We start from the raw sequence: 12,665 nt of genomic DNA, 5'->3' as shown, positions 1-12,665 counted from the left end.
ATGCTCATTTGAGCAAGAAATATATATTTTTACGCTCAAATATAAGGCTGTTGTTTTTATAATGCGGACCATTATTGGTACCGACCTTCTTCATGTGTCCTAATACATTAAAATAAAAACAAATGCATTTTTTGGGAAACGATTTTTACTGCTTTGTTTAAAAGCATTCATCAGGGAGTGGGAGCGTGGAATGTGAGAGGGAGTTGGTCATGTCAATCGGCTCCACATAAATTCTCTGGTGAAAGCCGGTCAGCAATTCATTCATTGCTGCAGGTTAGGAAACAACCCAGTGAAAAGCACCCACAGTCGCGGGCTATTATTAACTTTCATGGCTGTGGTATTTTAGGAGAATTGAGTTTCGTAATAGTTCTGCGCAAAAACAAAAAGTAGTTCCACCGGCACCAGCCGTTTGGTGACATAGATATGTTCCATAATTGTTCCGACTCCCTGTTTAGCCCAGGGGGGTGGACAAACGTAGTGAGAGAATGTCCAGTTCTTTGTGTTAGCCCCAACAGAAGCTTGCAATCCAATACGTCTTTCAGAAAGATGGTAGGATCTGGATATAAGGACACCACCTGGGAGCAAGGCCAGCTTGCTTCTACCACAGCAGTGTTGCTTGTATCAGAAGTTGCCCTTTGATTCCCTCACTCAAGTCAAATACAAGGATGTGTTGCTAAACCGCGCTCAAGCAAAAAACGAAAAGTAAAAGCGCAGCCGTGTGATTCATCAGTCACGCCGTTACTGTTGGAAATCTAAGAAGTGGTGTGCTGATTCTAGCTTTGAAGTTTTCGTGACTGCAAGGATCCATACTCTTTGGTTCTTTCGGTAAAGTCACGTACCCTTATATCGAGCTTCTACTCCACCGTGTAGACCTTTTTGTCGGCGAGGGACGGTGCGTTTGGCATTCAGCTTGTCGTTGCGTGCGCTGTGCGTGTGATTGCGTTTCGCCGCGGGCCGCGGTTGTTGTGCAGCCCGTGCGTTGGCTGTGCTCGAGGCACGAACTCTCCGAGCTCTGTCTGCTGCTGGGGGTAGGCCCGCACGCCGTCGCGCACGGCTTGTGCCGCTGTTTTTGTGCCGTGTGCATGTGCTCTCCGGTTCGTTCAAACGAATCGCACTATATATCCCTTTCACCAGCACACACCAACGTAAACTGTGTGTGGCGTGTTTCAATTTTCTTTTACGAAGCCCGAGTTTGTTCTTTTGCCAATGTTCCTAGCGCGATAGTTTGCGTTTTTGTTTCGGAGGCAAAGTGTTGTTTTTGCTGCATGTTGATGCGATTGTAATTGCAGTGAATTGCATGCTTTTAAAAAGATATCTTAATCGTTAAAATGTATCCCCTGTATTTTGAAGTGCTGGAAATAACTCAAAAGGTTGACACACATCCACGATACAAAACATACATTTACCAGTTCCAGTGTAATCAATGTAAAAATACATTTCTAAGTGGCTCGAGCATTTCACTTTTAATCTAGCATCCAGGGTTCAGTTCAGAGCCACAGCTAGCATCAGTGGCACGAGTGATATCCAAACTAGTCCTTTTAACAAAAACAGTTATAATAACAGTTATCGTTGTGCAAGCTTGTAACTTAAAGTGTTCACGAATCACATACTTTTTAATTGAAAACTGTTTGCATTGCGATTTGTAAAGAGGAACAAAAAACCCGATAATACAAGCACTTACTTTATTCACGGCTGTGCCGCTTAGCTATCCGATGCGTTTTTCTGCCTGTTACCACTCTGCTATCTGGCACGATGTTTGACGTTTCACTCCACGCCCCAACCAACGTTGTTAGAAACCTCACGAGCTGCAATCGGAAGTGGAGTTGAGAAACACAACTCAAACCAGACATTGTTTTTCCTTCCCCCCGCCACCCCCCCCCCCAACGTTCAGTTCCAGCAGGACATCCAGAGCGTCTACGGCCAGCTGCAGTTCCTGTGCGAGCAGCTCAAGGGGGGCGACCCGAGGCTCAAGCTGGAGAGGAAAGCGAGCGGCGAGGTGGCGGCCGCGGGGCAAGCGGCGCCCGAGCGCTGGACGGGCAGCGACGTGGCGGCGTGGGCGGAGAGCGAGCGATGGCCGGCGAGCGACGCGGTCGACTCGGGCGTGGAGACGGACGTCTCGGTGGCCGAGAGCACTGGCAGCGAGGCCACCCCCGAGGGGCTGCACGCTGCTCTCGACGAGCTCAAGGCGCTCATCCGCAACCTGTGCGACAGCGACCTGCAGCTGGTACGGGAGAGGGGGGGACCGGCGGCAGCGCACGTTGAACGCTGCCTCCGACCTAATCGCCCGCATGGCGTCGCGGTCTAGACCGTGGATGCCACCCCTCACTCGTCGCCCAACGCTTTCTGACCTTCTACCGGAATCCTCCAGCTGCTGCACAGTGGGGGCGCCACGGTGGCGAGATGTTAACTGCCTCGCCTGGGATACAGGAGGTCGTGGGTTCGATCCAGACCCTGATGCCTGTATATTTGGAGTTTGCGTGGCTGTGTGGATTTTTCTCTAGGTCCTCCGGTTTTTTCTGTCCACATTTAGAAACATGCGATTTAGAGTATTTGGCTGCTTTAAATGTCCACATGATAAGCCGCTTTGTTGAGCTGTCATTTGTGGCCAGATCGCTTCTGAAAAAATAACAAAAAATAAAGAGACCTATAACCTCCAAGATCTGCAATACAGATCCCACCATTTGGTCCAAAGGTCTTCCCTTGAGGCGTGCTTAGGTCTTCCTATCAACCACTTACCCACTATAATTATATAGCGAGCCTCAAGAGAGATGCTCTTGAGCTTTGACGTAACCCCTGCTTTCATCGTCACCAAGCCGTGGCGAGGCTGGTTGTGTTTTTTTGGCCGTGTTGATTGACCGAGGGTGTCTTGTGATCTGTTGTGGCTTTGCGCAGGTACGGGAGCAGAACCTTCAAGTTCAGCTGCGGAGTGCCTTCTCAGAGCTGGACACTCTCCGTCAAGAAAGGGAGCATGACGGAGAGGAGCTGCGCGTCTATAAAGAAAAAGCAGAGCACCTGCAGAGCGAGGTTTCCACCAATTGCTTATTAGAATAATTATACTACTATAACACTTGCGTTTATATTGTGCCCATAATGAACAAAGTATCAGAGTACAGCATAGTCCATGAACAACAGGCCTAATCTGGCCAGACCCAGATAGCCTCTGCTTTAGATGAAACAAGTTATGTGGTCAGAGGTAGAAAGTGTCCAGTGAATTGTACGATACATAAAAATTTGTATTCGTACGGCGTCTCAATGAAACTGCATCTCAAGATGCTGCACTGTAAACCATTGGCTACATTTATTTGGTATGTACAGGCTGTCGGTCTGAGGCAGAGGACAAAATATTTGAAGAAGCAGATAAACAACACGAATGATCTTACTATAAATACCACTAATTGTAGCCAATGTAGAACTTAAAAGTGAGATACTGAAGACCCCAAACAAAAATGTGGAAGCGAAATTGTGTAACTCGTTAAATGTATGGTTGGTTTTACACTTCACGCTCCATAAAATAATATTATCCCATACATCAATTGCACAACGGTGATAACTTTCCCAACTTTGTATCCTCACAAAACCAACCAAATGAGAATAATTTCAAAAATAGCTGCAAATATGGCAATTGTGCCGTTCATGTGTTGCTACTGAAATAACCCACGGGTACGTGGCTGAGTAGGTCACGTGGCGGGTAAGCAGATATATTTATGTTGCTGTTGCTTTGCCTGCAATGATCGTAAATATTAACTTTCACTCTAAGTGTTCCTACTTGCTCACCGGCGTATCTGAACTACAATTCATCAAAATTCCTACTTCTTGCATCCACACATTCTGCTAAAAATGTACAAAGTTCGACCTTCCGTGTGCGCGGCATCCAGTAGTAGCTTGCATTTTGTACACCGCGTTCGCCATGCGGGGGATTAACCTGAAGTCCACCGCGATTATCCAACGGCTTAGAGATTCGTGAGACCCCCGTGGCGCTTTACAGCCGACACAGATGAACTTAACCGCAAATTGGCGTGGGTAAGTCATTAACGTTGACTCGCAATGTTACGCTGGCATCCCAATGCGTACCCCTTGTGTGACCCCCCATACGCTCTCGTATCTCCCTTCAGCTGGAGGCTCAAGCAGAAGAGCTACGAGAGGTTCGGGAGGAGTGCAAGGGGCTGCATACCGTGCTGGCGGGGCTGCCCTGGGACGACGGGTTGAGGAAGGCCTTAAGGGAGCGTGACGAGGCCATTGCAAAGTGAGTCTTCCCTCTTTCCCTTCCCACACTTGACCCTTTCTCCTTCGGAGACGACTGCAAGTTGCAGGGTGGGGTTCCTTTCACCGCTGAATCTCGGAACGCGCAAGTGGTTCAGCATTGATTTTGTTCAGAGGCATGGCACCGTTGTTTTTAAAGACATTGTACTCACCGCAAGGAACTGTAGCGACACGACCGCACTCTGATAACTCGCACCAAACTGTGCCACACCGTACTAATCATCAGAGGTGCGGGGAAGGACCACAAACAAAACACACAAAGCAGTTATAAATAAATTGGTTTTCAATCTCGATTTAAAATTGCATATCTCCAGTGGCTTCCTAATATCGGAAGGAAGAGCATTCCAGATGGCCACAGAAGCGCATCTGAAAGCGCGCGAAGCAGTGACCGTCTTTGTTCAATGGCCATCCAAAACCGCTGCGAAGGATGATCACAGTTCGCATGGTGGGGCATGCTTGTGAAAAATTAACCCGTAAAAACAAAGTTTTTCACTATAAATCCTTTATATACGTGGCATCGGGGCGGCTAGAGTCCTCTCGTCCTCTGGCTTGAGATGCCTGCCACCTATGGGTCAGATGATTGTGTGCCAGCATTAACCAATTGGTAAATAAATATTTAATTATTTTTTCCCTAAACAGTGTAAAATTCAGGAAATTTTTTTCACGAAAATTCATTGTCACGCACAACGAGTGTGTGCAAAATATCAGCTCGATTGGATCACGGGAAGTGGGTTAAAAAACGACCGAAAGATTTGCACTGTCCTAAGCAAGCAAGCAAACTTAATATAAAGGATTTAAAAAAAGTTGCGTCACTGATGAGGTTGTCTCTGTTGTCTCGGTGTGATGACAGGAAACAGGGGGTCGAGGTGGAGCTGGAGAGATGTCGAGAGGACATGGTGACATTGAGCAACCAGCTTCTGGAGGCCATTCAGCAGAAGGTTGACCTGTCACAGCAGCTCGAGGCTTGGCAGGTGTGTATGCCGTTATTACATTTCACAGCACACAGAACTTACAGGATACGGGGCTTCCTGTACATTTACGTAGCTGCACCACACGTGCTCGTTATTGCGGTACTTGCTTTTCATTTGAATGTCAAGAACGCGATCCCTGAAGTTTATTTCACGCGACAGGCATGCATAATTTGTTTTAAACGCGGGAGCAAGTTTGTTCATTTTGTAATTTGATTTGCGTCGCAAATTGTCGGCATGAAATAATATTTCGTGTATGCTCCTATAATATTCCAGCAATGATTAAGCAATCTAATTCGAGTAGGGGGTATGGGCTTGCATTGGGAAGGTTGTGAGTTAAAATCCTACCTCAGGGGTGGACTCAACCCTGCATCCCTCAAGTCAATAGAATGAGTGCCATGTTGTGGGCAAGCCCACGGTGGTTTGCCTATGGCAAGGCTTGACATAGGAATGTGGAATTTCTATCACTGGCCGACAGCTGTAAACAGGAGATTGGCAGCACCCTGAAATTGAACGGAAAACCACTTTTTTTTGTCAAGCATTCCATTATCGAAAATTACTTTGGGCTAACACCCACAGTCGGTGAATTATGTTGCTGTTGCTGTTGTTGTTTTGCTTAGGCGATGTAATTTCCCCTGCCTAATTAAGTGAACCATACCTCAAATTGTAGGGAGGGATAATAAATTAGTTATTCAGACTCAATTTACAGGCAGCATTTCCATCTGGTGTTTTGGTTGTGTTTTTTTACCCACAATTACTGGTCTCCTCTCACCCTTCCCAATGATCTGCTGTCACCCTCCCTCTGGTGGCGGTGGTGGAGATAGCTCCCTTCTCTTGGGGTACTCACAGCCTGGCTTCTCTGGCTGACAATCTAGACAAGCTTTGGGTTCCTGCTTGTCACTTTGCCTCTTAACGCCCGCCTATAATCCATCACCTTGAGTGGGCACAGGTATTGTATCGGTTGTGGTGTTTTAGTGGGTAGATGTTCCACATCCCATGCTCGAATACGTTCATAAACAACCGCCAAGGCGTCTCATCGTACTTGTGAAATTCCCCATGTGCATTTCCATGGTATTTTGCTTGCAATCGTGGGCACAGTATTTATAATAGGTCGGTTGAGTCAACTCGTAACCTCCGCTATCGCATGGGGGCGTCGTCACCGCAGACGCATGGAGACAATGTTTACTCGACTTATTTTGGTTACTTGACGACATTGGTGAAGGGAAAAAAGATTATCGTCCAATCTATGATGGCATCTATCCATTGTATTCGGGGTCATCCTCTTAACTGAACTGAACTGTTATAATAGGCAATGGCTCTACATAATTGTGAATTATTTTGAATTGGTTAACAAAAAATAAATACTGGCAACTGCTACACCAAACTTCCGTTGCTCTTTCCATTGCACTCCCTGGGTCTGCCCTTGGCCTCACCGCACACGTTGCTCAGTGTTTGGCATCGTTTGTGACTCCGTACAGCTGTTACCTTTACCCCATTGTAATACCCTGTCACGTCACCATCAGCCACATTCCAAGTCATGGGCCAAAGACGATTGAAAAAAAAACAGCCTTGCCCTGTTGGAGATGACCAACCAATAGTGCAGTTGCCATACCACGCCTGGTTTGGTTGGCCGTTGAAGGACATCTGTGGGAAAGAGCTTTCTAGCTCATCGGATGCTTTGGTGGAATGTTGCAACATGTAATGTAAATCTGTAATACAGTAAAACCTTGGATTGCGAGCATAATTCGTTCCGGAAACGTGTTTGTAATCCAAAGCACTCGTATATCAGTTTGGATCACGTGACGCTCGGCAGACAAAGCGTATAGTACGTACTACTCGTATTGCAAGACCTCGCTCGTTTATCAAATTAATATTTATTTAAAAAATTGTTCGTCTTGCAAAACACTCGCAGACCAAGTTACTCGCAATCCAAGGTTTTACTGTACTCTATTCAAATGTGCAGCCGTCGTGCAGATTCGCACTGGGCAGGGCCCATGGCAGCCACATGTGTGGCCACACGCTCATGTCATGTTCATGTCACAAACATCGTGAGTCAGGTGACGTCATGCACGTGCAGCGTTCCATACTGGCCTGCGTGTCCATAGGTGTGGTAATGGTCCTCGAAGGGCAGATGACACCGTTGTGTCTTATTGACAAGTTAATATTGCATTTGCAGCCATAACATTGTACGTCTAGATGTGTACAGCCCTTCGGTCAATATGCTGCTGGGGTTATTTGACAATCATTGCGGTCTTCTTGGTGCTTTCGGTAAAGTCACGTAGAAGGGAAATAATAAAGTAATAAAAATAAAACATAATAAAATACAATTCTCACGACGTTTCTTTCCGACAGCCCTGTTCTTCGCCTGAGGACGGCTGCTTGCGTTGTGGCCGAAACGTCGTGAGAATTGTATTTTATTATGTTTAATTTTTATTATTTCCCTTCTACGTGACTTTACCGAAAGAACCAAGAAGATGAATCCCTGCAGTCACGAAAGTTTTAAATCGAAATTTAATCATTGCGGCGTTTTGCGAAGGCATACGGGGAGCGTAAGTGCCAATGCAACGGCCGCGGGTGCTACCATCTGATGCTGCTGCTGCACTGCCATCTGCTGGCGAAGTAGCCGTACTGGGATAATCGCGATTTGTTCTGTGTTGTTGCGCCCTCTGCAGGATGACATGCAGATGGTCATCGGTGAGCAGCTCAAGGAGCAACACCGCAAAGACAAGTCTCGTCAAGTGTCTGCTGGATCTCTCCGGACGAGAAGTGTTCCTCAGGACACCAAGGGCTTCTTCCTCTCTTTCCTGAAGAACATTTGAGCCCAGACTTTTTGGGCTGCTGTGTGATGCGTAGGGCTTCAAGTGCAATTGCTGGAACACGACCGTTTGTTTTCGTCAATGTGTTGTTTTTTCTTCTTCTAACGATGCCGTTGCATCGAAAAAAGTCACACTATGGGAAATGTATATTTTTGTACTATTCCAGGACTCAAAACGCATTTCATAAACAACAAAATAAAAAAAGATAAGGGTGCAGTGGCTGATGCAGGTCTCTGAAAATCCTGCAAGTGCTGGTTTCCAAAATCAGAATCTCTCTCTTTAATTTAGACTGGAAGAATCCGATGAGCTATGAAGCTCTTTTTAACAGGTGTCCAGAAGATGTCCAGTTCGCAAATGCTTTGCCTTTCATCTAAGGTACGGTGCGAAAGAAGTTCAACATACATGCACCTTGGAGGCATGGAATATGGCGCTCTCTATGGAGTTATTTTTGAAGTATGCACTTAAATGTGGAACACTGTGTACATGAATAATAATATTTTGCTAACCAATGTTATAAGCTATACAATTTGATCATTTTGTTAACAAAAACAACAATACGAAATCCCTACCTTTGATATGCTCAACAATATTTATTTGTCTTGTGCTACACCTGACATTCTTCTGTGCTTGCAATATTACATGTTTAGATGATATAATATTTATGTTACTTACACTGCAGGTTTCAAGGTCATGTTTATAATATGTATATACAATGAGTATGTGGCGTTGTGCATTTGTTTGTGTACATTGAAGTTCAATACTGAACGGCTAACCCCGTGCATCCTAGATCAATTGAAACAAGTGACCTATTCATTTAAGGAAAGGGTTTTGGTCAAATAAAACAACATGAAAATAGCACACGGTGCATTTTTTAAAATATCACATTTGATGTAAAGATCTCTGGCTGCTGAGCAATAATTTGACAAAAATTGTAATGTGTATGACCTATACTCTTTGGTTCTTTCCGTAAAGTCACGTAGGTAGAAAAATAATAGATCGACGTTTCGATCGCAACACAAGCAATCGTCATCAGGTGTGTTGCGATCGAAACGTCGTGATCTATTATTTTTCTACCTACGTGGCTTTACCGAAAGAACCAAATAGTATGGATTGCTGCAGTCACGAAAGCTTCAAATCAAGATTGTTTATGACCTGTGCGGTTGGTACTGTGTGATAAGTATGACAAGCCTAGTTTTTTTCCATTCCCGAGTTGTGTGTGCGTGCCTGAGGTTGCAGAGATGTGATGCTATGAATCTGTGCATTAGGACCTTGGTGGTGGAGATTATTCAACGTGATGAATGGTTTTCAGGCCACCTGCTACCAACTGGCCGAGTGTGGCTTCACAGATGAGCAATTCCAAATCTTAGACTTACCCTGTCACTGGAGAAAAAACCCCCTTTTTCATTTGGTGTGATTGTGCATACAATGTTATATTTATTTATGTTTATTTTAAATGTTTGCATTATCCGCCATTAAGATTTTGCATAATTAGTCTTTCAGAGAGAAAATAACATGTGATTTTGGATCTTAATACAGAAAACTCACTGCACTGTACTGCCAGTAATGGTTCAATACCCGTGCCAAAGATTCAAAAAACCTGTCCTGAAACCGTAACCTCGGGAAGTACACAGAATCATTCGTGCTCAATTCTGTAGTCGTATACCATATCATGGTGTGGGTTGTGTCTAAAATGAGTATCGTGCCTGGAAAAATCGAGTGACCAAATGTAAACTGGGAGCAGGAATGTTCAAGTCGGTTTTGGATTTGAAAGTAATCCTGATAACCATTTGATAGTTTAAGAAATGGTACAAGAAAGCTGTTTTGTAAAGAATTAAAGGTCTACTTTTAGTTGTTATTGTCAAATGAATGTGATATAAATGTGCAGTATAATATAAAATGTATACTTGTGTGTTTGATGAAACAAAAGTGTTAAACTCGAGCACTGCACATTAACTGGGTTTCTCCCTCCATGGGAACACTCTTACCCTGCTGTCAAGCTATGGACACAAAAATAACACGTCCGTTATGAGCAATAAATAGTCCTTGGCTTTTGTTAACTTGTGTGTCTCTTAACACAGCTCCATTCTGGTTACTAAAATCGCTACTCGTCTGAGCAGAAAACGTGACGGTGGTGGTGGTAGTCGTTTGTGCTACAAATGACAAAATTACCTCTGCTATGGAAGTTCTCGCCTTTGTAAGTGCTGAGCTGTCCCAGGAGTTTGTGTCCGACAGCACACCTCCCACCGTCCTGTCTACCCATAGAAAGCACATTTTAAATCATCGTTTGATAGGGACCGTAATGTTAGATGCTGCTACTACAGTAACGCCAAAAAAAACGTTTTGTGCATATATGTATCATGAGTACGTGATTGCAGAATGTGTGAAGATGCTTTTATTGAGTTCATAACCATTCTACCGCTTCTATAAAATCCGGCATCAAAAAGTGCAATGCAGTTCAGTATTGACATGCAAGGAAAATAACAAGCATAAGGCAAATGCCGACGTGGAAATTAGGTGGTTCAATTGCTTAACTGGAATGCAAATATTGTTGGTGTTTTTAATAATGCTGATACTAAATGTAATTTCTTGGCGAACTACTCTTTGTAATAGAACTCGGGCCGTCTTTGTAGATGTTTAATGTTGGGATGACTTTGACATGCTTGTTATAACACGTGTACATAAATAAAGTTACAAATATTTCCCGCACAGTTTTCAAAAGCTTCAAACATCATTTGCTATGTTCTGTTTTGCACCAGTGCTGGTGAAAGCGCCTCTCTGCTTAGAGGGAGCTCTTAGAACCCATCCGGAGCCGACTCTTCAAATCTGGCCACGCATCTTGGAAGAGGTAGGAGTACCCACACTTTACCCTACCAAGATACACCCTACCAACTTGGCTGTTGGTGTATCTATTACTGGTCGGAACCTGCTGGTTACACCAGCCCACAGGGGATTATTGTGTCCGTCCGTCGTGCAGGGAGGGGTGGGGAGGGGAGGGTGGGGAGGGGAGGGTGGGGAGGGGCCCAGGTGGGGAGGGTGGGGCTGCGTGGGGGGTGGGAGGGGTGGGGCTGGGTGGGGAGGGGCTGGTCACCCCGTGGTGCCCTTATAAAACTCAACGTTTAACCTACTCACACCGGATTGTGCCCGCCCTCAGTCGGCCATATTTGCGGAATATACCACGCCGCCGTTGACCCAGGCCATTGACCGAGCAACCCAACGCTCCTACCAGCTCCCTCCGCAGGAATGTGTTACTACTGGGTAGACGAGAGGTCCATGGATTTAAGAAACTATCCCCGTTATTTGAGTTGCCGCGCCAGGAGATCGAACCGGCTACCTCTGGATTGCAAGTCCAGTGTGCTAATCTTTGCAACTTTTATGGTTTATCAGTCGATGGATGATGACCCTGGCAAGCTCACTTTCATCTCATATCGTTAAACAAACTTGGAAGACATCAACAAACAATGTAAACACAGGATCTAGTTATAGCAGGAGAGCTCCATTCAGGGATGTTTATCACCATATCCTCATGGATCATGTCCATTGTGGTGGACTGCAATTATTTCACAAAGTAATGATGAGCGTCATTGTGGTAAAAAAAAATGCTAATTATTCATTGACTTTGGGCCCATATCTAATGCAGAGAGTCCTTGCCTATGAACACTGGAAATTTGCCATTATTGGTTTTAGCAAGCCTGACGAGACTTTGAACGTAAAAAAAAGATCTGGAGTTTGAATTGTATTTGAATTAATGCTGCTGAAAAAGTCACTCCCATAAGGCCGTTTGACTAATGGGATGTGCAAAAAAAGAAATGTATGTGGCGTGACAGATATAAGATAGGAGGCGTATCGCCCGCTTGTTTATTGTGTTACAATTTATTGCCATGATAGCCACGGGGCACATGGCTCCATATAATTATACAATTGTACGTAAGATGACGGTGGTTAAAATACGGAGTGAGGTTATTAAGAGTGGTGGTGTATAGTTGTGGTGACGGAGGGGTTGGGGTAAGCCCGGTCGTAGCTCGGGAGGGCAGGGGAGAAAAGATTATTTTTAACATAACTCTTTTTTTATTGGGTTTAACAAAAAGGCTTTCGCGACCAATATCATCCATAATAGAGGTTTTTTGGTTAAATCTTGTAAATATATAAATGTGTCGTTAAAACCCGCCACCACCCGACACAGCCAACTATTACTATTTTACCAGGCAAGCCCCACTGAGCTGTAGGACTCTTTTACAGGTAGGAACAACAGGTTCTACACTGCCCACCAGGGATTATTTGTCTGTCTGTCGTGCATATTTGTCTGTCGTGCACTTGTCTGTCTGTCGTGCATATTTGTCTGTCGTGCACGAATGCGCTGTCCAACCAAGTTCCGACCTGCCCACTCCGAAGGAACGTGTTTTTCAAAAGCGACCTGGCCACAAATGATGGCTCAACTAAGTGGCTTATCACGTGGACATGTATAGCAGCCAGATACTCTAAACGCGTGATGTTGATTCTAAATGTGGAGGGGGGAAACCCCTGGAGAAGCCTGAGAAAAAATGCACGGAGGGAGAGAGAGAAAGACACGCAAACTCCAAATCGACGGGAGGCGTTCTAAAGGAAGAACTGAAACAGGTCCGTG

General features: G+C 45.1%; 1 protein-coding gene across 2 annotated transcripts in view; it reads left to right on the top strand.

Moving 5' to 3' along the window:
- Positions 1 to 10,743, top strand: part of BICDL1 (BICD family like cargo adaptor 1) — a 65,302-nt gene extending 54,559 nt beyond the window's left edge. For both annotated transcript variants that reach the window (XM_078857604.1, XM_078857603.1), the window contains 5 exons: positions 1,892 to 2,224; positions 2,893 to 3,024; positions 4,113 to 4,243; positions 5,111 to 5,231; positions 7,901 to 10,743. In XM_078857604.1, the coding sequence (XP_078713730.1) occupies positions 1,892 to 2,224; positions 2,893 to 3,024; positions 4,113 to 4,243; positions 5,111 to 5,231; positions 7,901 to 8,047 (864 nt within the window). In that variant the 3' untranslated portion in view covers positions 8,048 to 10,743. The remainder of the gene's footprint in view (positions 1 to 1,891; positions 2,225 to 2,892; positions 3,025 to 4,112; positions 4,244 to 5,110; positions 5,232 to 7,900) is intronic.
- Positions 10,744 to 12,665: the final 1,922 nt, after the last annotated feature.

Source organism: Lampetra fluviatilis, chromosome 6 (genome assembly GCF_964198595.1).
Source record: "Lampetra fluviatilis chromosome 6, kcLamFluv1.1, whole genome shotgun sequence".
Classification (NCBI taxonomy): Eukaryota; Metazoa; Chordata; class Hyperoartia; order Petromyzontiformes; family Petromyzontidae; genus Lampetra; species Lampetra fluviatilis.
The sequence above is the reverse complement of the archived record's forward strand: the minus strand, read 5'-3'. Positions and strand labels throughout refer to the sequence as shown.